Source organism: Lithobates pipiens, unplaced genomic scaffold (genome assembly GCF_037356315.1).
Source record: "Lithobates pipiens isolate NorthernLeopardFrog02 unplaced genomic scaffold, aLitPip1_a1.2 Scaffold_22, whole genome shotgun sequence".
In the NCBI taxonomy this organism is placed as follows: domain Eukaryota; kingdom Metazoa; phylum Chordata; class Amphibia; order Anura; family Ranidae; genus Lithobates; species Lithobates pipiens.
In genome coordinates, this window is record NW_027507784.1 from 46,126,220 (window position 1) to 46,154,035 (window position 27,816).

The 27,816-nt window shown below is 41.1% G+C and overlaps 1 protein-coding gene across 1 annotated transcript in view; it reads left to right on the forward strand.

Moving 5' to 3' along the window:
- LOC143923727 (uncharacterized) overlaps positions 1-27,816 on the forward strand; it is a 96,563-nt gene that overhangs the window by 61,398 nt on the left and 7,349 nt on the right. The window contains exons 13-18 of the mRNA XM_077447540.1: positions 2,199-2,546; positions 8,770-9,066; positions 13,558-13,899; positions 15,524-15,865; positions 20,017-20,080; positions 27,281-27,344. Of these exons, the coding sequence (XP_077303666.1) occupies positions 2,199-2,546; positions 8,770-9,066; positions 13,558-13,899; positions 15,524-15,865; positions 20,017-20,080; positions 27,281-27,344 (1,457 nt within the window). The remainder of the gene's footprint in view (positions 1-2,198; positions 2,547-8,769; positions 9,067-13,557; positions 13,900-15,523; positions 15,866-20,016; positions 20,081-27,280; positions 27,345-27,816) is intronic.

A 27,816-nucleotide genomic window follows, 5' to 3' on the forward strand; every position in this document is an offset into this window, starting at 1 on the left:
GGGGGTATGTCCATGACAACCTGACCTCACAGGAAGTGGGTTAAATGATGGTGGGTGTCATTCAACCTGACAGATTAGTGGCATCTAGTGGTGGAGAAGTCTTACTGCGGGGGGAGTGCTGAAGAGGAGGAGAGTATTGCAGTTAGTGCTGCTTTTGTATTGTTATTCATACTGAGCTGCATATTTTAATCTTTAAAAGGAAGAAAGGAAGTTGGGTGTTAAGCATAGTAAAGAAAGTATAATTCTTGGAGCATAACATTTTTTTATGGTTACAATTAGGCTGCAATGTAAATACCTATTTTAAGTACATCCATATTTATTGGCTAAAATATAGAAAAGAGAACAATATGTTACATAGAGGTATTTAAAAAAAAATTAAAAATTGTATAGTATTTTTATAGCAATAAACGGCGACCTGTGAGCCCAGTAACAGCAGGCTTTGATGTTGAGTTGAGCTCAGCATGGAGCTGGGTTGCCTGCCTCCCTTCAGCGTGCAGTAAAAAATTCAAACTTCATACTGAACAACCATCGGACATCACTGGCCCCGATGTGAGCAGTTCTATAACTTTAGCAAGATGGGGCTGCATTCAAAGCAATTTTATTTAATGAGATATGTGAGTGCAACCATTGTGAAAGGATCGTGGGAAATCACTGCGCTAAACCCAAAATATGTGAAAAAAGTTGCAAACACTCAAAGTCCAAAACAGAATAGAAATAATAGTGTAGCGCTAAGAAAATGATAAACTGAATTGTATATATACATAACATATAACCAATAAAGTGAACAAACAAAAATCCAATGTTCTCTGTTATGAACTGAAGAAAAATTGAAATTCAAAAGGAATTGTCCATTTATTACATAATGGTGAGTCTTCAAGTGAATATAGTGCAGACAAAATGAAACTGGCAATAAAGCTTATAAATGTGAAGAAATACTCTATCATAGTAATGTAGATGGGTACTCTTACCGAGTACAGTGGACCCACCTACCAGCGGTAGTTGGCCAATCAGGCTTATGTGGGCCGAATGCCTCGCGGTTTAGGTTAGGCAGTAAAAGGATGACTCAAACAGGATGCAAGCACTCTTCAGCGGTGATGATCAAAACAGGGTTACAGAACCTCTGTGGTTCACCCCACTGGGGTGAAAATAAAAAATAAAAAAAGGCTCCGTATGGTGCAGGTCAAAATCCGGAGAGATTTTTATTTAAAATGACGGTACATCAAAATAAATTAGTACATAAAACTGGTGATCACAGGTATAAAAATTAAAAGAAGAGCAATATGGGGAGCAAGCATAGAAACCCTGACGCGTTTCGTCTCAAGAGGACTTCAACTGGGGCATTAAAGTGCAACCATTGTTGACTTTAATACTTTGATCATTAAAGGTTTAACTGTGCAAGGCGAGCACTTCTGTTTTTCTCTTGTTTATTTTGTGTTCATCCATCCAAACTGCATGTTCTCAGACTATATTCTCTGCATATTGAATGTGCGAATAGGCAAAACACTGCATTAGAGTCACTAGATGGCTCTCACTACCATAGAAAAAAAAAAGTATGCTCTTTGGCTTCATCTAATGGCCACCATTTGGTATTTTACCCATTCACACATTTGATCTGCAGAGCATATAGCAAGAGAACATTTGATGTTGCCCCATTTACATGCAGCTTCAATGGATAAACTGTTATGCTTTTTTTTTTTTTATAAATACACCTCATAGTATCTTGTTCATTGGGATATTGTAGGTGTTATGAAGGCCTAGAGTCTGGTATATTAAAACTGTCACACAATCCAACAATGGTTAAAATAAAATTCTGCTTAAGTAAATCCCACACCACTCATAAATAAAATGATGTACTCTAATATCTTACATTGTGTGATAGCATGCTAATAGCCTAGTGAGCACACAAAAGAAAATCAATAGTATGTTCTTGAAATGTACATGCTGTATTTTTTTTTTTAGACATATAAAGTTTGTATTGCTTTTTATGAATCCATATGGTGTCAGACCTGTATTGATTTACAGTAGTGACTGCCCAGTATTGAAACCCATCCAGGGGTCACATTCAGAGTATGCACCAGTCTAACAATTCATTTTCACCTCTATTACATTTTTATTTTTTGAAGAGTAAGTTTGAAACTGGGTATTTGTGGTTATGTTGGTTAATTCTCTGATATTTCTGGATCTCTTATTATTTTAAGATTTTCCGTGGCGTCCTGAAGTTACAGAACTCTCCAATCCAGTTCTGTTATGTGGTCGGTCGGTGACAGTGCAGTGTGAGATCTCTAATTTCTTCCCCAATAATCTGACTGTGACGTGGTTTGTGAAGGAGAGAGGAAGTCAGGAATATGTCCTGGTGGAGCTGAAGAAACCCTACAAGACCATGATCTCCCAGCCACAATACTCTGATTCTGGATACTCCTGTACTGCCTCTGTAGAGTTCATCCCATCTCTATTCCCTCACCATGGGGTTATGTTTATGTGTAAAGTGCAACATCCCAGCCTGGAACATCCTATAGAGAGGATCACCAAACCACTATTTATAACATGTAAGTCTGTGTTTAACTTGCTTGCGAATTCAGTGCAACCTTGAGGGTTTGCAACTTTTTTTTTTTTTAAATCTCTTTATTAATTTTCCAAAAAAATATATATTACAACGTGTATTTTCAATCTTCAACTTTATTAACTCTCGCAGGAGCTTTCACATAACGTTTATTAATAGTACAGGCATTCCTCGAGTTACAAACACTCGAGTTACAAACAACTCCTACTTAAGAATGGCAACAAATGCCGGCCACTTGTGCTCTACGCGGGTCCTGGATACTTTTTGAGCACTTCCGAACACATCCCACACTGCCGTACTACGCCCCAGATAACATAACAAGCACCTGGAACATCCCACATCCATGCACAGGCGGCAGTTACACTTATGAACGCAGCATTCCGACCGGAAGTTACACTTACAAATGCAGTGTTGCGACTTATGAACAACTTCGACTTACGAACAAACCTATAGTCCCTATTGTGTTCGTAACCCGGGGCCTGTACTTGTAGCAGATAAAAAACTTTCATTCTTCCCCTTAAACCCTTGTGTTGATGGTGTGGTTTGTTGTACCCCTTCGCTTTCCTATCCAGCATCTCGTTATTTTCTTTCTTACTATTCCAGCTGTTCACTCCATAGGTTGCCCAGAGTCCATTGTAGGTTCTACTATCCAGCTTGCCCAAACTCCCTCATACTTAGAATATGTTTCTCTATACAACGGAAAGCTTTTGGAAATATCTAGTGAATGAGGATTTGCAACTTTGGCCAATCATAACAATACAGAGTGTGACACATATCATATGAATCCTAATGGTAGTGTCTTTCTACCTCTAACCTTACCCAGTCCCGCTTGCCTTTATAGGTCGGGTCCCTTGTATCCAAAATTTCAGATTGCCCACGTACAAGTCTGATGAGTTTTTCATTGTTTAAAGAATCCCTCAGTCTCTCGGAAGCCATCTTTACTGCACTGTGAACAAAGCTGTACAATGTCCTTGCTAAGTGGACAATGTACTTGGGGAGGTGACAATGCTTGGGAGGAGATTTTGAGCTGCAGGGATGGGCTGGGGCACAGGTACACAGCAGAAAATGGAATGGGGGTGGAGTATATGGTTAAAGTCGCAGCCGAAGACGCAAATATAAGACTAGGGCCCCTTTCACACTGGGGCAGGAGCGGCGTTGCCGGTAAAATTACGCTATTTTTAGCAGCGATTTACCGTTGTTCTATCGGCAGTATTTGGCCACTAGCGGGGGCGGTTTTTCCCTCCGCTAGCGGCCGTGAAAGGGTTAAAACCACCGCAAAGTGCTGCGTATAGCCGCACTGCCCCATTGTTTTCAATGGGCAAGAGCGGTGAAGGAGAGGTGTATACACCGCTCCTTCACCGCTCCAAAGATGCTGCTAGCCGGACTTTTTTTACCGTCCTGCCAGCGCACTGCTCCACTGGAAAGACAGCAGCGGCTGTTTCAGGTCGGTTTGCAGGCGCTATTTTTAGCGCAATAGCGCTTGCAAAACGACCCAGTGTGAAAGGGATCAAAGGAATTACTTCCTTGCGACTTTTGTGGTTATAACATTGCAGTCTATGGCAATCATGCTGCAAGGAATATGCAATAAAGTAGTGGAGGAAAATTTTTAATTTTTTTTGTCACTGCAGCTTGAGTTGTAGTAATTAACATGGCACCCACTTAAATGAATATGTGTTGACTGTGTCTGTGTCGCACGTCGCAGCAAGTCTAATGAGAAATCACAGCAGTGTGAACCAGGGCTAATACAACTCTGTATACATTATTACATCACTAGATGTATTTTATTTTTAATTGCAAGCAGTGTAGGTGCCTGAGTGTGACTTGGTATTAGCCTCTTGCAGTTACTGTACAGCAAAGATTCAGCTCTGAGAGAGTGAAAGTGTACAAAGAGCCAATCAGCTTAGGTGATGACAAGGAGCATGCTACTAGGAGGAGAGAGCAGAGATGAGCTCACCAGTGTATTACGTTACCTTCAATATCAAGTCAAAGGATGGGTGCATAGAAGAGACCTGTTTTACTTCACTGCAGTATAGGAAAGTAGGCCTTGGGTCCTCTCCCCTGCTAGACAGGGCTGAGCTGTAGGGCAGAGCGAGCCATGTGACTCTCAGGCATCGACAGACAGAAATACAAATGTTTACAGTACATCAGTTCCCAAATATGTTGGCAATTTATTCTACTTCTGGATGCAGAGAAGAGGGATTAGAACACTTGTCAGGTCTGTTCCTATTAGGGAGATTCACTCTCTCTGTTTGTCCTGTTTACTATTATCACCGAGAGCGAAAGTGAAGAAAAATCCCAAATTCTGGATTGTCTCCAGAACAGTAATATAGTGGAAATCTTCCAATGATTACACTGGGGACAATAGGAATACTAGTTTTGCCGGGATTATTTCACTTTGGAGGGACTTCCTCTCACTCCCTGTTTTGGCTATAGAGAAGAAGTGGAGGGAGATCCCCTCAATAGGATACAGGTGGCAAAAAAAAACAGATAGGAGTTATAACCCCCCCCCCCACTAAATTCACACTTTAACAAAAGTTCTGCAATTAGTTCTACAACATACTTTAATGTATACATTTAACTGTTCACTGAGAATTCTGCTTTAAAAGCTATGAAAGTTATTCTAATGATCCCTTGGATTTCGCCCAGAAATCTTACATCCATACTGAGATGTGGGCCTTGTCTGCTGAAGTTTTGGTTTTCAAAATTAAAATAACAAAATATGTACTTTACCCTAGCTAGCTAACGCGTGAAAGTCTTCGACCAGAAGCCGGTTACTTGATTTGACTGATGACTTCCTGGCCTAGCTTGATGAGCCCCTTCACACCACATGCATTGGACTGTACAGGGCAGCCAGTCCTAATGCATAGTCAAAAAGTTGTGTTCCCTTCCATACCACCACATGTAAAAAAGTAAGAAATGCAGTACTTTTTTCAGCACTACTTGGTGAAGGAACAGTTAGTGTTGGTAAATGCAGTGATGTACTGGTTTGGTTTGGTTTGGCCTGAAGTTGACTCCAATTTGGTTCAGAAAGTTTGGCCTCCTTCAAACTCCTTGATTCATATAGAAGTCTCAAAAGACACGAGGATGGTACCCTTCACTATATGATTCCAGGCTTTCTCTCTAGCTAACAGAAATATGGAAATTGTGGCTTAGATATGCTTTTCCATTTTTGAAAACTTCTAGCTGAGATATTTATAGTCCCTCACCTGGACTTTAGGCACCAGTTCATGTGGGATATGTTATGTATCCCTTCCCCACCACCTATCCCTCTGTGTTGTCCCTGTTCCCTGACCTCTATTTCTACCCTTTTATAACTTGCCTTGTTTCATCCCCCCCCCCGCCAGGCATTCTCACTCCCCCCGGAGTTCATTTTTTTCACCTTCCCATCCCTTCCTCTACCCCCTTTCCCAATCTCTTCTTTCCCAGATCTACATTTCAAACCCATGGATTATGCCATACATTCGTATGAAAATTTTTAGTTATTTTTAATATTCGATGAATTGATGAATGCCATTCAAAAGTACTTAAAAATTCCATTTAATTTTAACATTCGCTTTTGGAATTAATGAAATTTCACTGTTAGAAATTTGCTTGTTTACAAAAAAAATTCCATTCTGCTCCTTCAAATTTTCTTGTCACTGTGTTCAAAGAGGAAGATTGCTTTGACGCCACTAATGATTAGAAATTTGAATGAAAAAAATTTTTACATTTTAAATCAAATTCACAGGTCCAAATAACCACTTCAACAAACGTCCAGATTCTTCGCTTCAGGTGCACCACCTGAAAACGTGCCCATGTAGTCCCCACCACCTCCACTCATGCAGGTATACGCTCACCTTCCAAGATGGATCTTCAAATTATAAAAAGTCGGGACAAGTTCTATTGGAAGATTCAGCCTTATTCTACCATATGCTCAACTAAGTTAAATCCCAGGCAATGGCACAAAATAAAAAATGTATGTAAATATAAAATATTATTAATTTTATCTTGAGTTATTGTCTGGGATATTCTTTGGTTGAACACATGGTGGAATAAGGCTGAAAATTCCAATAGATCTCGTCCCAGCTTTATGGAGGACTCCAGACTTTTTATAATTTGAAGGTCCAGCTTGGAAGGTGAGCATATACCCATACGAGTGGTGGTGGTGGTGACTACATGGGCACGTTTGAGGGTGGCACACCTGAATTGAAGAATCTGGAGATTTGTTGAAGTAGTTTTTTTGGACCGAGGTACACCAATTTTTTAGCGTGGTTCCTTTGTAGTACATTTTTTCATAACATCTGTTTTGTTTATATATTTGAACATGCTGGTTTATTTATTTAATGCAGCACGGTGCATTTCTATATATACATATTCTGGAAGAGTTTTTATTTTTGAAACACCACTGCTTTTACATTGCTATTTACTGAAGTGAGTGTGACATTTTTATTTACATTAAATTCTACTAGTATATACAGCAGAAAGATTAAAGCTCTACTAATGAGCCACAACTACAGAATGCACCTCGCTCAGTGCAACATGTGTGAAAACAAATTATATTGCATGGAAAAAGCATTGGATGGATAAAAACAAATTCAATGTTTTCTTTTACAATTCAAATTAATTAACAATCACAGTGCATACATGGCAATCTTACAGTGTAGTTATATTCCCTGCTTTGTTTGTTTGACTTACCCTGTAATGATGGGCTCACATGATGTAGCTGCAGTTTGTAGTGTCATGGCTGATCAGTTCCATTATGTCCATACATTCATTCACCTAGCTTGTCCTTGTTTGCAAAAGGGGCAAGACAACTTATTGTTCTGGGTAAACAACGTCCGGTCCATTGCCTTTACCTCTGTGTTGCATTACAAATATGTAAGGGCTAGGGTGATGAAAACACATCTCTTATAGCATGGTGATCTATCTGTGAATGTTCTGCCTGTTTGTGGCTGTGTCAGATCTAATTACTGCACCTGCACCAGTGCTAGACTGAGAGATGCAGGGATTGTGGGATTTGTAGTTTCTTCAAAGGAAGTGTCAGCTCTTAGGCTGGATTCACACCTATGCATTTTTCGTGCAGATTTGCACTACAGAACATGTTCCATAGCAAACCATGTTAACCTCCCTGGCGGTAATCTCGAGTCTGGCTCGGGTTGGGAATTTACTAGCAGGAGCGGTAACCCCGAGCCAGACTTGGGATCGCATCGCTGGATGCAGGGGAGGACACAGTGAGAGTTACTTACCTTGTCCCCTGGATCCAGCGATGTCCCCCGCGCTGTGTGATCGAGCTGTCCTCCGCTCGATTCACAGTGCCGAATGCCACCGAGCTCCGTTCCCTACGCCGTTACGGCGCACGGGAGCGGAGAACGGCGGCAAATTCAAAAAAGTAAAAACACACAAAACATACACAGCACTGAAATCTTACAGATTACAGTACTGTATTAAAAAATACACCCCCCCCCCCTTTGTCCCTAGTGGTCTGTGCAATGCCCTGCATGCACTTTTATATTATAAATACTGTTTTTTCTGCCTGGAATTTGGAGATTGTCCATAGCAACCAAAAACTGTGCCTTTTTCAATGTTTTAGGATTTGATTACATTATTGAATCATTTTTATTATTCTTTATTATATTATAAACTTTATCATACCCGGGATGTCTGCTAGACTCTGGTTTGAAGAGATTTAAGAGAGTTATTCCTAAGAATTACAGGACTACAAAATAAAACGCCAAATTTCCATGCAAAATAATTGTACCGCTTTCAGCACCTAATTCCAGACTGAATCATACCGCCAGGGAGGTTAAATGGAGTGTAGTGCAAATCTGCAAAATGCAAAAAGCACAAAAAATGTATAGGTGAGAATCAAGCCTTAAACTACAGACAGAGGTCATGCATTAATCTATACAGTGGCGTGCCTCATGTCAAATGAAAAAACAAAGTGCTGACACTGAAATGTAAAGATTACTTTACTCTAGGTTGTGCATTCAGGGCAACAAATGCCACCATGACACTATATGATCAATGCATATCTCATGCTGGTAAAGAACACAAGGTGCAAATAAGAAGGTTTATAATGCCTTTAAAGCCATCATTAGTTGTTGTACAATTCACATCATATTGTACTTTTTATACTGCTACCTAATTATAGGCTATTTTTATTGATTCCATTTCATGTTATAGTTATATTTCATTTCAAAGTACCTGATTCTGTTGTTGTTGATTTTCAGTGGCCCCGGAGGTAACAGATTCAGTGAAATTAAATCCATGTGAATCTGAGGAGGTGCTCTGCTCTGTGCGCCTGGAGAAGTTCTTTCCCAAAAACATCAATCTTACATGGACATTTGGAGAAAAAAAATACACTCTATACACACCAAAGAAAACTCTTCTAGTAGACGATGAAGTGGAAATATTCGGTGTTATCAGTGAGTGCAAAATTCCCTTGAATCAGCTGAAATTTCCTGTACGGGTCACCTGGGAACACGAGTCTATGGCAGAACCTCAATCTACAGAGCTACCTGGACCAGGTAATGACCACAGAACACAAGGTAAAAATGTTCCATCAGTAACACAAGGGATCATTTATTTATTACAGGAACTTATATAGCACCATCAATTTATGTAGTGCTTTACATATATTATACATTCACATCAGTCTCTGCCCTCAAGGAGCTTAAAATCGAAGGTCCTTAACTCACATTCATACAAACACATACTAGGGCCAATTTACACAGGAGCCAATTGACCTACCAGCCTTGCAGGTACAGGGAGAACATGCAAACTCCATGCAGACAGTTTAATGGCTGGGATTTGAATCAGTGAACCCAGTGCATCTACATGGTTTTGCTAGCCAATGTGCTGCTCTTTATCTTTTCAAGAGCAATACAAATCACAAGGGTAATATAGAAAAAATAAGGGAGCTTATGAGAAGATGTAAAACATTAATATATTAAAAGATGTCATACAAGTTATGAAACTATGTAACAAGGGCACATATTACAGAGGACGGCAATCTTCAAAGCCCCCATCCCCCCGCCCACACCCCTCGTTTATAAGAAAAGAAAACATAAACCTCTTTGAAGGCTCAGAGAACATAAAGTGTTACTAAACCCACAACCTGCAGTCACTATATCTGGTCTACTACAGTACACAGAACATGGAGATACAATTATTTTAGTAAATATAAACTGCTAAATACCGTTTCTCATCAGCAATATATATAGCAGTCTTGTGACTTTTATCAGTGCCTAGTAAAGCTTGTAGGAGGAGTTTTCATTCTCCCCTGACCCTCTGTGTAGGCAGTGCTGATTGGCCCTGTGCTGATCACATGCACCCTCCCAAGGAAAAAAAAAAGCTCTGGCAATACATACCAAACTGAGCATGCCCATCACTGGCTCTGTAAATATCAGGTTCCTTTTTTGAGACAGTGGAAGAAAAGGAGGATGAAAGAAAACAGGATCAAACAGCCTTTATACACAATGCAGAGGATTACCCCTTAGGTCCCACAGTGAGTATAACAAGCATGCTTTACTGCAGATACAGACTGATTTTACTGTTGTGGGTTTAGTAACACTTTAAATAACATCTTCTGATCTATTTGGATTGGACAGCAGTCTATTGTTTATGATAGCACCTGTTATATTATGGCATTTTAGTCTCAAATTCCTACTGAAAATAGCAGTTTTCCTCCGGGGCCTAGGCACTCCTGTGTGTTCTTGAGCATCATAGCTGTATATCTGTAGTGTGGGATCATCTAAGGTACTGTTCCTCTATTAACCCCCCTAGCGGTAATCCCGAGTCTGGCTCGGGTTGAGATTTTAATTACAGGAGCGGTAACCCCGAGCCAGACTCGGGATCCCTTCGCTCGATGCAGGGGAGGACACAGGGAGAGTTACTCACCTTGTCCCCTGGATCCAGCGATGTCCCCCGCGCTGTGTGATCGAGCCGTCCTGCGCTCAATTCACAGTGCTGAATGCCGCCGAGCTCCGTTCCCTGCGACGTTACGGCGCACGGGAGCGGAGAACGGCGGCAAATTCAAAAAAGTAAAAGTACACAAAACACACACAGCACTGTAATCTTACAGATTACAGTACTGTATTAAACAATACACACCCCCTTTGTCCCTAGTGGTCTGTGCAGTGCCCTGCATGCACTTTTATATTATAAATACAGTTTTTTCTGCCTGGAATTTGGAGATTGTCCATAGTAACCAAAAAGTGTCCCTTTTTCAGTGTTTTAGGATTTGATTACATTATTGAATATTTTTTATTATTCTTTATTATATTATAAACTTTATCATACCCGGGATGTCTGCTAGACTCTGGTTTGAAGAGATTTAAGAGCGTTATTCCTAAGAATTACAGGACTACAAAATAAACGCCAAATTTCCATGCAAAATAATTGTACCGCTTTCAGCACCTTATTCCAGACTAAATCATACCGCCAGGGAGGTTAATCTCACTACATTTGCGAAGAGTGAGATTTGGTGGTGCCACTATTGTGCTGCTCATTGATATCCTTAAATATCTTAACTACACAGCAGTGTCTCTATTAATATAAAACAAACAGGAAAAACAGGAAAAATGTGTTAAAGCAATACTATGAATAAAAAAATTTAAGAAAATAAATTTCAATGAAAAGTCTTCCTGAGGGTTTTCAGCTCGTAAAACGCTCAAAAGTTCCAAAACACCCAACAAGCAAAATCCCATTCATTTGAATGGCCCCTGTTCACATCTGAGCGTTCTGTTGCCTTAAGAAAAATGCCTGAAGCTAAAAAATAAAAAGTACATGAGCTTCTTTTTAGACAGGCGCTTTTCTGCACTGCAAAATCACAGTAAAATCACGCGACTTTCTGCCTGAAAACAAAATGCTCAGGTGTGAATGCACATCCATCCAATATGATCCATGCAATCGCTTGTTACCTCCCTGCACTCACCCGACAAAATCAACCCTCTGCTGCATAGCAGGAGAGTCCCCCTCACTTGCAAATATTACCCTCCCGGGTCACTCCAATGTCCTCCTTGGTCGCTCTGTATTTGTATTCCAGATCCTCCTTCAGTCCTCACCGGTCAGCCTAGCACACAAGTAGTTGGCATCCTCTTCAATAGCAGCTTTGACATTTCATGTTTAACCTCCCTGGCGGTATGATTATTTCAGATTTTAGGTGCTGAAAGCGGTACAATTATTCTGCATGGAAATTTGGAGTTTTATATTGTAGTCCTGTAATTCTTAGCCCTTGTACACACGGTCGGACATTCTGACAACCAAATCCGTTGGATTTTGTCAGATGGATATTGTCCGAAATTGTTGCATACACACGGTCGGACAAAGTTGTCGGAAAATCCGATCGGTCAGAACGTGGTGACGTTATTTCCTTACGATGGGACTACGTTCAGGCTAGTAGCCAATAGCTTTGGTCTAGGAATTTGATCTGAGCATGCGTGCCACTTTGTCCGATCGGAATTCTCTACAAACGATCGGAAAAAGTCAGATCGAATCATGTTGTCGGAAAATTTTATAGCCCTGCTCTAAAACTTTGTTGGTCGGATATTCCAACGGAAACAGTCCGATGGAGCCCACACACAGTCGGATTATCCGACAACACGGTCCGATCGGACATTTTCCGTCGGAATGTCCGACCGTGTGTACAAGGGCTTAGGAATAACTTGCTTAAATCTGTCCAAACCAGAGTCTAGCAGACATCCCGGGTATGATAAAGTTTGAAAAATCCTAATTTTGATTTGAAATATCATAAATTATAATATAATAAATAACTATAAATATACCAAATAATAATATAATAATAAAAATTATTCAATAATGTAATCAAATCAAAAACACTGAAATTTGCTCAGTTGCAGAATTGTCACTGTCATTACTTTTCAGTATTTGATGACGGATCTCAATTCTGCAAGTGATTCCAATTTATTATCGCTGTTTTCTAGCTGGTCTAAAATCATTTTTGTTGTAAAGGGGCAGTTTTGGTTGCTATGGACAATCTCCAGTTTCCAGGCATAAAGAACGATTTTTATATTATAAAACTGCATGCAGACACTAGACAGAACACTAGGGACAAAGGGGATGTGAAACAATTACATACAGTAATGTAATCTGTAAGATTACATTATACTGTATGTAATGTGTGTGCTTCACTTTTTGAATTTGGCGCCGTTCTCCATCCCCGTGCGTTGCAACGCTCGGAGGGAATGGAAATCGGCTCCGTGATAGATCGAGCGGAGCACGGCTCGCTCGTACAGCGGGGGGGACATCGCTGGATCCAGGGGAGAAGGTAAGTAAACTCTCCCTGGATTCAGCGATGTGGTCCCGAGTCTGGCTCGGGGTTACCGCATTTGGTATAAAATTTCCACCCCGAGCCAGACTCGGGAATACCGTCAGGGGGGTTAATTCAGTGTTTGAAAAATGTTTTTCGCTTCCATCACTTCCTGTGGATTATATCCCAGTACTGACCCCGCTACTTCACTGATCTCTAACTGCTTATAGGTCCTGTGCTGAGCGGCCCGCCTGATTCATTTTGAACACAAGAGGGCCTGATCAATGTAACTATGTACATTCCGTACCCCTTGAAGCTGGAAATCAGTGAAGTAGATACCACTACTAGAGTGATCTCCTTGTGCTTCCGGGTTCTGATGCATACTGAATGCAGGAGATCAGGCACTCCGCATGGATGCCATTCAGGGAATGCTTTGCATTTTCTGAATGAACGCAAAATGTTCTCTGATTGGACAAGGTGAAGAGTGAGGCCACTGCCCTGCCTCTATACTTCATTCATTCAGAGAATGGATGAAGTATTCAGCCTGCCCTGTCTTCTGTCTGTGACAGGCAAAGCCGGATGACAGGATCGTTCGACGCTTGCTAGAGACGGCCGCCCGGTATTCTAAAATGGTGGTGGTGGGGGGGGGGGGGGGCGTTCCATTTTTTGAGGGGGGGAAGGGCGTCTTATGGAGCAAAAAATATGGTAACCTGGTTGATAACATTATTACATTCTGATTGCTTTACAGATTTTCCTTGGTGCCCCCAAATTGAAGCACTAGATACACCTTACCTGGTCCTCAACGCTGAATGCAAAATACAGTGTAGAATCTCTGGATATTTCCCTAAAGATCTGACCGTCAATTGGTTTAAAGAAGAGGAAGAGAAAAGGCAGCCTGTTTCTGTTATTAATGGCATAAAATACAAGATTCCTCAACCTCAGAGACAGCCAGATAACACATACAGCTGTATAGCCAGTCTACAAATCACCCCAACACAAATGGAAAACAGATTAGTATTCATCTGCAAAGTAGGACATCCCAGTCTGAAGGAGCCAAAAGAAGAAAGAATAGGACCACTGCAAATAGTGGGTGAGTGATCTGAATTAGCAAATAATGTGTATCCTGGCTGCAGATGAGCATTTATCTCATGAAGAACTTACTAAATGCTATTTTTGTTGCTTTAAAATAAACAATAAGGAGCCCTGGCCTCTATTTATTCATAGAGGGCTGCAGAACTTGAAGCTTAACTCCCAGGAAAGTCAAAATCCCACCTTGTAGTGAAGATGCCATGCTCACTACAAGGATTAAGCACTTGTTTCAGTCTGGAGACCTGGAAAAACACTTTAATTTACCCAGTCCCACAGGCACCTCTTTGTTGCATTGGCTTCAGCTGCTGAACGAGAACATTTTCCAATTTTCCCATTCAACAGTAGTCAATTGTTAGATTGACTTTTCTCAAGGAGGGTTGGTGACACATAGATAGAGATTCAGCCAATTCAGCAGGCTCAGCAGCAGTGGTGCAGGTCCATTAAGGGTGTATGGGCCGGACCATGGATTCCAATGGGGGTGTTTTGGTTTTCTTTAAGCACGTGATTACAGCCAGAGACTCTAATAGGCTTCAAAAAAGGCTGTGCTCAGGGCGCAGAGCATTGCCCTGAGCCCAGCCAGTTATGTGAGAATAGCAAATGAATAGTCGCTATTCTCACACTGATACTCCTCCTGGCCAATCATGAAGTGGGTCTGAGACCAGTCACCTGATTGGCTGAAAGGACAGGCGATCCTATTGGATGCCTAGGAGGAGGGAGGAGACGCACGGCAGAAACCACAGTGATCCAAAAGAGGAGGGATGAAAGCCACCGCCTGTCACTGCCCGCCTGCCACCTAGATGGGGTAAGTTTGAGGCTCTGATGTCCGACTGTCCTCCCACGCTCAGGGGGTGGGGTGCCGGGGGATGCCGCCAACCGACCGGGGGGGGGGGTAGTTGTTTGCTGCCTCCCGAAAATTTTTTAAAAAACACCAGCCGCCACTGCTCAGCAGCATTTCAATCCAATCTATGGCCAGCTTAAATTCTCTTCTCAACAAGGCATTTCCATCCACAGAACTGCTACTAACTGGATTTTTCCTTTTGCACCAAGTAGCAAGTTAACGCAAGCAAATGCTAGAGACTGTTGTGGGAGAAAATTGTAGATCAGTAGTTAGAAATATACCCAAACTAGCCCATCTGGCACCAATGATTACACCATGATCAAAACCCATGAGAACTAATTTTTTCCCCCATTTTGGTGTTTGATGTAAAGATTACATGAAGCTCCTGACCATTGGTCTGGGGCCAATATTTGGATAATTAGATACCTGCATGAATATGTAGATGTATAGATGTTCCTAATATACATCGCATGCTGAGTGCATCACCCAAGAGTATAACTTGTTATTGTGAAATGGACATTTTACTGGAAAAATCCCTATATTCTCATGAATTATTTTGAGCTTGTTGTTTTATCGCCACTGCGCATATAATCACAGCCATCTAATGACACCGGCAAATTCAACACTGATATAATACCACCAGTGAGGGGGGTAAACACCACGACTTACATAGCAGGCTAGGTAAGCTGTGTTATGTACCTTTGTGAATCAAGTCTGTAAGAAAAAAAATCCAATAACAATATTATATAGTGTCTAATTACATTGATAATTTCTTATTATTCTGCAGAACTTCTCAGGCGCCCACATATTGATTCCCTAGACACATCAATGCTCAAAAGTAAATACAAAATAGAATGCAGAATCTCTGGATATTTCCCAAAAAGTTTGACAGTCACCTGGATTAAGAAGAGCAAGGGAAACAGTGAATGTGTTACCAAAGATCATAAATACAACATCCCAGACATTGAACACCAGAGACAGTCAAATAACACCTTCAGCTGTACAGCCAGCCTGTCGTATGAACCGAAGAATGAGGGGTCAGAGTTCATATGTAGAGTGGACCATCCCAGCCTGGATCAGCCCATTGAGAAACATACAGGACCACTACAGCTACAGCAACCTGATACAAGTGAGTAAATGTACAGCAAAAACCGGGAAGAGCAGGACAAATAACCCACAGACATCATACACTGATTTTTTCATGTTATAAAAAATAAACATAATTGTAGCTTATACTTACCTATCTGGACAGATAAAGTTGATCTATGATGAGTCCCATCCCCTAGTTGCTGCTCACTATTAAAACATGAAAATGAAAGTGCTAAAATATCTACAACCAGGATCGCTGATTAAACTACTTTTTTTGCCACATGCCATTTACAATCATGGCCGGGTCCTGTGTAAAGTATTAAATGGCTGACTAAATGGCTGAGGAAAAGACAAAAAAAAGAAGAAAAATTATAAATTTAATTATTTTGTTTGTTTCAATGTATTTTTATTAAAAAAGTGCACAGGGATACAGTATCTCACAAAAGTGAGTACACCCCTCACATTTTTGTAAATATTTTATTCTATCTTTTCATGTGACAACACTGAAGAAATGACACTTGTCTACAATGTAAAGCTTGTATAGCGGTGTAAACTTCTTGTCCCATCAAAATAACTCAACACACAGCCATTAATGTCTAAACCGCTGGCAACAAAAGTGAGTACACTCCTAAGTGAAAATGTCCAAATTTGGACCCAAAGTGTCAATATTTTGTGTGGTCAGCATACATTTATTTCCCAAAGACAACCTCTGGATATGATGCTGAGCACATGCACTTTACAGATTATAAATAGTTCTACAATTGCATATAACTAAATATTTATGAAGAACAAGTGTAATATAAGGATTCTGGCGAAGGTAACTTTACAACTTAAATTACAGGAAAAAAATTGAATGACAATATTATATAGTAGCTAATGCCGCGTACACACGACCAGACTTTTCGAGGGACTAGGTCCGATGGACTTTCGGCAGAGTTCCGACGGACTTTCCGAATGAACGGACTTGGCCACACACAATCACACTAAAGTCCAATTCGAACATGATGACGTATGACCGGACTAGAATAAGGAAGTTCATAGCCAGTAGCCAATAGCTGCCCTAGCGACGGTTTTTGTCCGTCGGACTAGCATACACACGAACGGATTTCTTGGTCCGGCGAAGTTCCGGTGGAAAAATTTAAAACATGTTCTACTTCTAAAGTCGACTGGATTTTTGGTAAGCAAAGGTCCGATAGAGCCCACACAAGAACGAATTGTCCAACGGACTCGTTCCGTTGGATCTTTGCTGTCAAAAAGTCTGGTCGTGTGTACGCGGCATTATACTTACATTGATAATATTGGATTACTCTGCAGATCTTTTTCTGCAAAATAATGCTTTACATGGTTGTAGACTCTCTGTAGAGAAGATTTTATCCACAAGGTGAACCTACTGGATTCTTTACTGTATATCCTGGGAATAAAAAGAAGGCGTTATATAGGATGGTCGTGAGGGGGGTATGGGGTTTTTGCCAGAGTATTTAATGCAGTCCCAGACTTTCAAGGAGTCTGAGTACAGGGTTTGTTATATGATTGTGGAATTTTGGAAGTGTCCAAAAGATGTCTATTGCCGGTGGCACACTTTGGTATGCTTCTATACTAACCCACAGTTGAGTACTGGTGGATGCATGATAGGTGGCTAAAGGTTCCGGTTATACTGCCTGGTAATAATTCACAATTTGCAGGAAGCCAGATTCCCCATGGACTGTTTCAAAGGTAGTCATGGGACGATACGTGTCAGGGAAACAGGGCTGTATTATACCGGAAAGGCTGAGAAGGATTTTGTCTAGCTGCTTAAAGGCCCATACACACGATCAGACTTTTTGACAACAAACATGCAAATTAGCTGTTTTGGAGCAACATCCGACTGTGTGTATGCTCCATCGGACAAACTTTTTTGGTTTTCATCTGACTTTTGTTGGCTGTGCGAACGGACAAACTTTCTGGCAACAAAAGTCCGATGGAGCAAAGTCTGATCGTGTGTACAGAAAACCATAGGACTTTTGTACAAAGTGCAAACAGGCATGCTCAGAACCAATGCAAAAGATCAGACAACAATACAGAAGTTGACCAAAGGTGGCGGTAAAGAGCAGAAAAACCACGTGGTTTGGTGAAAGTTGGCTGAAAAAGTCCTGCTGTGTGTATGCAATACAAGTTCAGGGCCGACGCCCTTTGTACAAAAATCCAAGGGAAAGTTTGTACAAAGTCCTATCGTGTGTATGAGGCTTAAGGATTATCTGGTGATATTGCTTAAGGCCCATACACACGATCAGACTTTTTGACAACAAACATGCAAATTAGCTGTTTTGGAGCAACATCCTACCGTGTGTACGCTCCATCGGACAAACTTTTTTGGTTTTCATCGGACTTTTGTTGGCTGTGCGAACGGACAAACTTTCTGGGAACAAAAGTCTGATGGAGCAAAGTCTGATCGTGTGTACAGAAAACCATAGGACTTTTGTACAAAGTACAAACAGGCATGCTCAGAACCAATGCAAAAGATCAGACAACAATACAGAAGTTGACCAAAGGTGGCGGTAAAGAGCAGAAAAACCACGTGATTTGGTGAAAGTTGGCTGAAAAAGTCCTGCTGTGTGTATGCAATACAAGTTCAGGGCCGACGCCCTTTGTACAAAAATCCAAGGGAAAGTTTGTACAAAGTCCTATCGTGTGTATGAGGCTTTATTGTGACAAGCATTTCTAACTTGCAAATTGATTAAATTCATTATATTACATGCTTTTTAAATAGAGTGATGGTACACACTATGTGGGGTTCTTGTCTCCTTGGGAGTTCTAACCGGACTAGTTAGAAAAGCTTGATGGTGTGAGCAACCGAGGAGCAGGAGAGTTCCTCATTACGCAGGATCTCCATGGCAGGAAAACAGAGCTGTGACTGACCTAAAAAAAAAAAAAAAAAGAAGGTTAGGGGGCCACCAAAGGCGATGAGCTTCCATGAAAAATGGGTACAGAGGTGGTTTCATGGTGGAGATGGACTGGTTCACTGGCAGCAAGATTTTGTATGAGAGTACATAAAAGAAGTGTGAAGCACAACAGATTTTATTGACCTATATATGGACTCATGTATCTGTGTATCTATACATAATCTGTTTAGTTGTGTTTTTTGGCACAGTTGTTGAATTTTGAACTTTAGTTTTTTCAAGCAAAATATATCTACATGAAGAGTTCTTAAAGGGACCATGCACTTCATTCATTTTATGGTTTATAGCCACGTTGCATTTTTTTTGGAGTTGATTGCACTTTTAATGTATTTGAATTCTATTTAAAGGGATAGGAGTACTTAAGGGTGGTGAGATGTTTTAAGAGCGCTACAGTATTTTTATATTCATTTACTTATTTGTGGTGTTTTCAGAGAAGTGTTTGAGCTGCTCCTTAAGGCCCATACACACGATCAGACTTTTTGACAACAAACATGCAAATTAGCTGTTTTGGAGCAACATCCGACCGTGTGTACGCTCCATCGGACAAACTTTTTTGGTTTTCATCAGACTTTTTTTGGCTGTGCGAACGGACAAACTTTCTGGCAACAAAAGTCTGATAGAGCAAAGTCTGATTGTGTGTACAGAAAACCATAGGACTTTTGTACAAAGTACAAACAGGCATGCTCAGAACCAATGCAAAAGATCAGACAACAATACAGAAGTTGACCAAAGGTGGCGGTAAAGAGCAGAAAAACCACATGATTTGGTGAAAGTTGGCTGAAAAAGTCCTGCTGTGTGTATACAATACAAGTTCAGGGCCGACGCCCTTTGTACAAAAAATCCAAGGGAAAGTTTGTACAAAGTCCTATCGTGTGTATGAGGCTTTAGAGAAACGCGTATTTTATTGATTTTTGTATAACAGTTGGTAAGGTAGTGTGGGGGTATTTTTTCATATATGCACTTTAAAAGAAAAACAGGAATTTACAAAAAATCCCCATAAACATAACTAGCCCAGGAAGCTTTCATTGGTGCACTGAGGAAACATGGCTGACCAAGGAGCATGAGATGGGATCGAAAACAGATTCTGGTCAAGCAAGAAACTGCTATTCATACTGTGCTAATCTGTGAAATACATTCATATTTACAATTCCAATCCCCACAACTTGATCTTCCAACCCCAGCAGATCTTATGGCTTCTATATCTTTGTGGCATTACGTCGGCCGTGTCCTCATTTCTACATTCCTTTCTTTGCAGGTCTCCAAAAACCAATGGAAACAGAAGAAATGGAAAAGAAGAAAAATATGACAACAAGCACAGAGTGAGACAAACTATATTTTACACCAATTTTTGGTATGGGTTTTTGCAGAGCTGTTAGAAGCCGTGAGGTCATACCAACGCTACAAAGATCTAGATCTCTAGCATGGATTTATCAAGCTGTCCGCATCCAACCAAATCTGACCATCCATGACATCACCAAGAGGTCTATTGAAATAGGGCAAATAGGGCAGAAACAAAAGTTTTCTAGTAAGACAATTCCCCTCAGAGTTTGTCTCATTTCTACATTCTGCTAAAACTTTTTGTATTGGCACTGTTTGGCCCCAGAAAGCTTGTCCTGAAAAACTGTATGTTAGTGCAAATCACAGACAGTATTCAATTGTTTCTGTTGCAAGTGTATGAATATGGAAACAATCACCTATAGAATCCTTTTGAATTGATGCATTGTATCTGTTGCTATAAAGGCGTATGTATTTTCTTATGCTCCTCGGCTAAATTTGGTGACCATAATACAGTATTTTACCACTAACCAATGAAAGAACATTCATGCAGAAGAGAAAATAGCCTAAATACCATACACATGTGCCCTATTTGTACAGAATGAATGCACATGTAGATATGCTGGAGGAATGGCTATGCACATTTTTTATAAATCCCTAAAATTGTTCTCAATTTTCCTCAGTGAAACTGCCCAATGTGGACAATAAGAGCGTGGTTTCTGAAAGGCATTGTGACACTGGCCATGTTTTGTTACTATTTTAGCAGTATTGTACTCAATTTTTTATTTATCTTTTTAATTACAGGTACTGATATAGTGCCGTTATGAAGAGTTTTACACATATATTGTACATTCACATCAGTCCCTGCCTTTAAGGAGCTTGCAATCTAAGGTCCCTAACTCACATTCCTACATATACTAGGGCCATATTAGACAGGCATTAACTACCAGCATGTCTTTGAAGTGTGGGGTGGAAACCCATGCAGGTACAAGGAGAACATGCAAACAGCATACAAGTAGTGCCATGGTTGGGATTCGAACCAACAACCTTAGTGCTGCTAGGTAGACGAGCTAACCACTTAACCACTGTATTAAAAATGAATTATCTTTAGAAGCTAATCAAAGAAGTTGTAAACGCTCATATAACAAAACAGGCCAGTGTCACAAAGGAGCATTGTTTAGACCAGGGATCTGCAATTAGCGGACCTCCAGCTGTTGCAAAACTACAAATCCCATCATGCCTCTGCCTCTGGGTGTCATGCTTGTGGCTCTCAGAGTCTTGCCTCGTGGGAATTGTAGTTCTGCAACAGCTGGAGGTCTGCTAATTGCATATCCCTGGTTTAAACGTTTACAGTGTTAGGCTCCATGCACACTGGCTTCAAAAACATTGCTACTACAGGAGTTTAGTGTTCTGCCTGTAGAAGCAGCTCAATGTTATCCTGTGTTCATACACAATAGGATGATTAGAGGCATATTTTGAGCTCAATGTTTAGAGGCAGGAAACAAAAAACCTTCTGGTTTGCATTTCTGATTGGAGCCTTCTGACAGAAAAAAATGCAAAATTCTCCTAAACTCATCTAAACTTTGTACAAACTGGCATTTTTTTATACCGGAAAGGCCGAGAAGGATTTTGTCTAGCTGCTTAACCACTTAAGGACCGCCGTATTGCCATTGTACGTCATTACAATGGCACAGGCAGGCACAAGCACGTAGATGTACGTGCCTGCCTTCCAGCGGGTGGGGGGTCCGATCGGACCCCCTCCCGCTGGATACGGCGGTCCGTTTCCCTCCAGGAGTGATCCGGGATGAGAGGATGGCCGTTGGTTTCTGGCCACCCCCTCTGGATCGCTCCTGGCCAATGACGAACTTCCTCCCACTGTGTATTGTTTACACAGGAAGGAGGAAGTGATGTCATTCTCCTCGGGGCGGTCTTTTTGACCGGACTACGAGGAGAAGACTAATAGTAAGTGTGCACCAACACTACACTGACATGTAGGTACACACAGGCACACAACCCCCCCCCCCCCCCGATCCCCCCCCCGCCCCCCCTCCCCCCCCAGTCACAGTGTCACTGATTGCAGTGATCATTTCTTTACTGATCACTGTATTCAGTGTCAGTTGTGACAGTAAAAACTGTCAGGGCAGTTAGTGTTAGGTCCGGGGTAGCCCCCTATCACCCCCCAATAAAGATTTAACTCCCTGATTGCCCCTAGAGTTAACCCTTTCACCCCCTTTTGCCAGTGTCACTAAGCGATCATTTTTCTGATCGCTGCATGTGTCGCTAGGTAGCTAGTTCTTTTTTTAGGTTCACCGCCAGGTTTTTATAGCGCTAGGCACCCCGATATACTACCCAATAATGGTTTTAACCCCCTGATTGCCGCTAGTTAACCCTTTCACCCCCTTTTGCCAGTGTCACTAAGCGATCATTTTTCTGATCGCTGCATTAGTGTCGCTACGGTCGCTAGGTAGCTAGTTATTTTTTTAGGTTCACCGCCAGGTTTTTATAGTGCTAGGTACCCCGATATACTACCCAATAATGGTTTTAACCCCCTGATTGCCGCTAGTTAACCCTTTCACCCCCTTTTGCCAGTGTCACTAAGCGATAATTTTTCTGATCACTGCATTAGTGTTGCTAGGTAGCTAGTTATTTTTTTAGGTTCACCGCCAGGTTTTTATAGCGCTAGGTACCCCGATATACTACCCAATAATGGTTTTAACCCCCTGATTGCCGCTAGTTAACCATTTCACCCCCTTTTGCCACTGTCACTAAGCGATCATTTTTCTGATCGCTGCATTAGTGTCGCTACTGTCGCTAGGTAGCTAGTTATTTTTTTAGGTTCACCACCAGGTTTTTATAGCGCTAGGTACCCCGATATACTACCCAATAATGGTTTTAACCCCCTGATTGCCGCTAGTTAACCCTTTCACCCCCTTTTGCCAGTGTCACAAAGCGATCATTTTTCTGATCGCTGCATTAGTGTCGCTAGTGTCGCTAGGTAGCTAGTTATTTTTTTAGGTTCACCGCCAGGTTTTTATAGCGTTAGGTACCCCCATATACTACCCGATAATGGTTTTAACCCCCTGATTCCCCCTAGTTAACCCTTTCACCAGCGATCACAGTATAAGTGTCACTGGTGAAGCTGGTTAGCCAGTTAGTTATTTAGGTTCCCCGTCAGGTTTTTATATAGCGCCAGGGACCCCCATATACTACCTAATAAAAATTTGAACCCCCTGATTGCCCCTAGTTAACCCTTTCACCACTGATCACCGTATAAGTGTTACGGGTGACTCTGGTTAGTTTGTTTTTTATAGCATCAGGGCACCCACCATTTATTACCCAATAAAGGTTTAACCCCCTGATCACCCGGCGGGTGATATCAATTAGGTTTTAGGGTCAGGGTCTGCGTCGCCCCAGGCAGCGCTAGGTTAGTGCCAGTACCGCTAACACCCACACGCAAAGCATAAACCTCCCGTAGTGGTATAGAATCTGAACAGATCAATATCTGATCTGATCAGATCTATACTAGCGTCCCCAGCAGTTTAGGGTTCCAAAAAACGCATTGTTAGCGGGATCAGCCCAGATACCTGCTAGCACCTGCGTTTTGCCCCACCCAAGTGCAGTATCGATCGATCACTGTCACTTACAAAACACTAAACACATAACTGCAGCGATCGCAGAGTCAGGCCTGATCCCTGCCATCGCTAACAGTTTTTTTGGTAGCATTTTATATTTAAATCCGGAAAGCAGTGCTTGGTTTTCGGGGTCCCGTACGTGGCTAGGCTCCCAAAAAGTCCCCCACATGTGGTATCCCTGTACTCGGGAGAAGCAGCAGAATTTATTTTGGGGTGTAATTTGACTTATGCCCATAGCATGTGTGAGCAATATATCATTTAGTGACAACTTTGTGCAAAAAAAAAAGTTTGTAATATTCCCGCAACTTGTGGCAAAATATAAAATATTCCATGGACTCAACATGCCTCTCAGTAAATAGCTTGGGGTGTCTACTTTCCAAAATGGCGTAATTTTGGGGGGTTTTGTGCTATTTTGGCATTTTATGGCCTTCGAAACTGTGATAGGTAGTGAGGAGTGTGAAATCAAAAATTTGCACCCTTAGAAATCCTGAAGGTGGTGATTGGTTTTCGGGGTGCCGTGCACGACTAGACTCCCAAAAAGTCCCACACATGTGGTATCCCCATACTCGGGAGAAGTAGCGGAATATATTTTAAGGTGCAATTCCACATATAACCATGGCATGTGTGAGCAATATATCATTTAGTGACAACTTTTTGTAAAAAAAAATATTTTTTTTTATTTTTTGTCATTATTCAATCCCTTGGGACAAAAAAATAAAAATATTCAATGGTCTCAACATGGCCCTCAGCAAATAGCTTGGGGTGTCTACTTTCCAAAATGGGGTCATTTGGGGGGGTTTTGTGCCATCTTGGCATTTTATGGCCTTCAAAACTGTGATAGGTAGTGATAGGTAGTGAGGAGTAAAATAAAAAATGTATGCCCTTAGAAATCCTGAAGGCGGTGCTTGGATTTCGGGGTCCCGTACATGGCTAGGCTCCCAAAAAGTCCCACACATGTGGTATCCCTGTACTCAGGAGAAGCAGCAGAATGTATTTTGGGGTGTCATTTCACATATGCCCATAGCATGTGTGAGCAATATATCATTTAGTGACAACTTTGTGCAAAAAAAAAAAAGTTTGTAATATTCCCGCAACTTGTGGCAAAATATAAAATATTCCATGGACTCAACATGCCTCTCAGTAAATAGCTTGGGGTGTCTACTTTCCAAAATGGGGTCATTTTGGGGGGTTTGTGCTATTTTGGCATTTTATGGCCTTCGAAACTGTGATAGGTAGTGAGGGGTGAAATCAAAAATTTGCACCCTTAGAAATCCTGAAGGTGGTGATTGGTTTTCGGGGTGCCGTGCGTGACTAGACTCCCAAAAAGTCCCACACATGTGGTATCCCCGTACTCGGGAGAAGTAGCGGAATATATTTTGGGGTGCAATTCCACATATAACCATGGCATGTGTGAGCAATATATCATTTAGTGACAACTTTTTGTAAAATATTTTTTTTTTTTTGTCATTATTCAATCCCTTAGGACAAAAAAAATAAATATTCAATGGGCTCAACATACCCATCAGCAATTTCCTTGGGGTGTCTACTTTCCAAAATGGGGTCCTTTGGGGGGGGGGGTTTGTACTGCCCTGCCATTTTAGCACCTCAAGAAATGAGATAGGCAGTCATAAATTAAAAGCTGTGTAAATTCCAGAAAATGTACTCTAGTTTGTAGACGCTATAACTTTTGCGCAAACCAAAAAATATACGCTTATTGGCATTTTTTTTTACTAAAGACATGTGGCTGAATAAATTTTGCCCTCAATGTATGACTAAAATTTAGTTTATTCGATTTTTCTTATAACAAAAAGAAGAAAATATCTTTTTTTTTCAAAATTTTCGCTCTTTTTCCATTTATATCGCAAAAAATAAAAATCGCAGAGGCAATCAAATACCATCAAAAGAAAGCTCTATTTGTGGGAAGAAAAGGACGCAAATTTCGTTTGGGTGCAATATTGCATGACCGCGCAATTACCAGTTAAAGCAGTGCAGTGCGAAATTGGAAAAAGACCTCTGGTCCTTAAGGTGTTTATTGGTCCGGGGCTGTAGTGGTTAAGGATTATCTGGTGATATTGCTTATTGTGACAAGCATTTCTAACTTGCAAATTGATTAAATTAATTATATTACATGCTTTTTAAATAGAGTGATGGTACACACTATGTGGAATTCTTGTCTCCTTGGGAGTTCTGACCGGACTAGTTAGAAAAGCTTGATGGTGTGAGCAACCGAGTAACAGGAGAGTTCCTCATTACGCAGAATCTCCATGGCAGGAAAACAGAGCTGTGACTGACCTAAAAAAAAGAAGGTTAGGGGGCCACCAAAGGCGATGAGCTTCCATGCAAAATGGGCACAGAGGTGGTTTCATGGTGGAGATGGACTGGTTCACTGGCAGCAAGATTTTGTATGAGTACATAAAAGAAGTGTGAAGCACAACAGATTTTATTGACCTATATATGGACTCATGTATCTGTGTATCTATACATAATCTGTTTAGTTGTGTTTTTTGGCACAGTTGTTGAATTTTGAACTTTAGTTTTTTCAAGCAAAATATATTGGAGCTCTACATGAAGAGTTCTTAAAGGGACCATGCACTTCATTCATTTTATGGTTTATAGCCACGTTGCATTTTTTTGGAGTTGATTGCACTTTTAATGTATTTGAATTCTATTTAAAGGGATGGGAGTACTTAAGGGTGGTGAGATATTTTAGGAGCGCTACAGTATTTTTATATTCATTTACTTATTTGTGGTGTTTTCAGAGAAGTGTTTGAGCTGCTCCTTAAGGCCCATACACACGATCAGACTTTTTGACAACAAACATGCAAATTAGCTGTTTTGGAGCAACATCCGACCGTGTGTACGCTCCATCGGACAAACTTTTTTGGTTTTCATCAGACTTTTGTTGGCTGTGCGAACGGACAAACTTTCTGGCAACAAAAGTCTGATAGAGCAAAGTCTGATCGTGTGTACAGAAAACCATAGGACTTTTGTACAAAGTACAAACAGGCATGCTCAGAACCAATGCAAAAGATCAGACAACAATACAGAAGTTGACCAAAGGTGGCGGTAAAGAGCAGAAAAACCACATGATTTGGTGAAAGTTGGCTGAAATAGTCCTGCTGTGTGTATGCAATACAAGTTCAGGGCCGACGCCCTTTGTACACAAATCCAAGGGAAAGTTTGTACAAAGTCCTATCGTGTGTATGAGGCTTTAGAGAAACACGTATTTTATTGATTTTTGTAAAACAGTTGGTAAGGTAGTGTGGGGGTATTTTTTCATATATGCACTTTAAAAGAAAAACAGGAATTTACAAAAAATCCCCATAAACATAACTAGCCCAGGAAGCTTTCATTGGTGCACTGAGGAAACATGGCTGACCAGGGAGCATGAGATGGGATCAAAAACACAGATTCTGGTCAAGCAAGAAACTGCTATTCATACTGTGCTAATATGTGGATTAAAAAGAACAGAAAGTTAAGTGTGAAATACATTCGTATTTATAATTCCAATCCCCACAACTTGATCTTCCAACCCCAGCAGATCTTATGGCTTCTACATCTTTGTGGCATTACGCCGGTCGTTTCCTCATTTCTACATTCCTTTCTTTGCAGGTCTCCAAAAACCAATGGAAACAGAAGAAATGGAACAGAACAAAAATATGACAACAGGCACAGAGTGAGACAAACTATATTTTACACCTATTTTTAGTATTGGTTTTTCCAGAGCCGTTAGTAGCCGTGAGGTCATACCAACACTACAAAGATCTAGATCTCTAGCATGGATTTATCAAGATGTCCGCATCCAACCAAATCTGACCATCCATGACATCACCAAGAGGTCTATTGAAATAGGGCAAATAGGGCAGAAACAAAAAAAAGTTTTCTAGTAAAGCCGCGTACACACGTGGCGGACTGTCTGGCCAACTTAGTCCGTCAGACAATCCGACGGACAGTCCGTATAATAAGGGGGCCCCCGGATACCGGCCCCCCACCCTATGTGAATGAGTATGGGGTACAATGTACCCCTACCCATTCACCTGTGAAAAAAAGTACAAAAAAAACACAACACAGGGTTAAAATATTTTATTGCACAGCTCCGGGGGTCTTCCATCTTCGGGGGTCTTCTCGCCGGACTCCTCCACTATCTT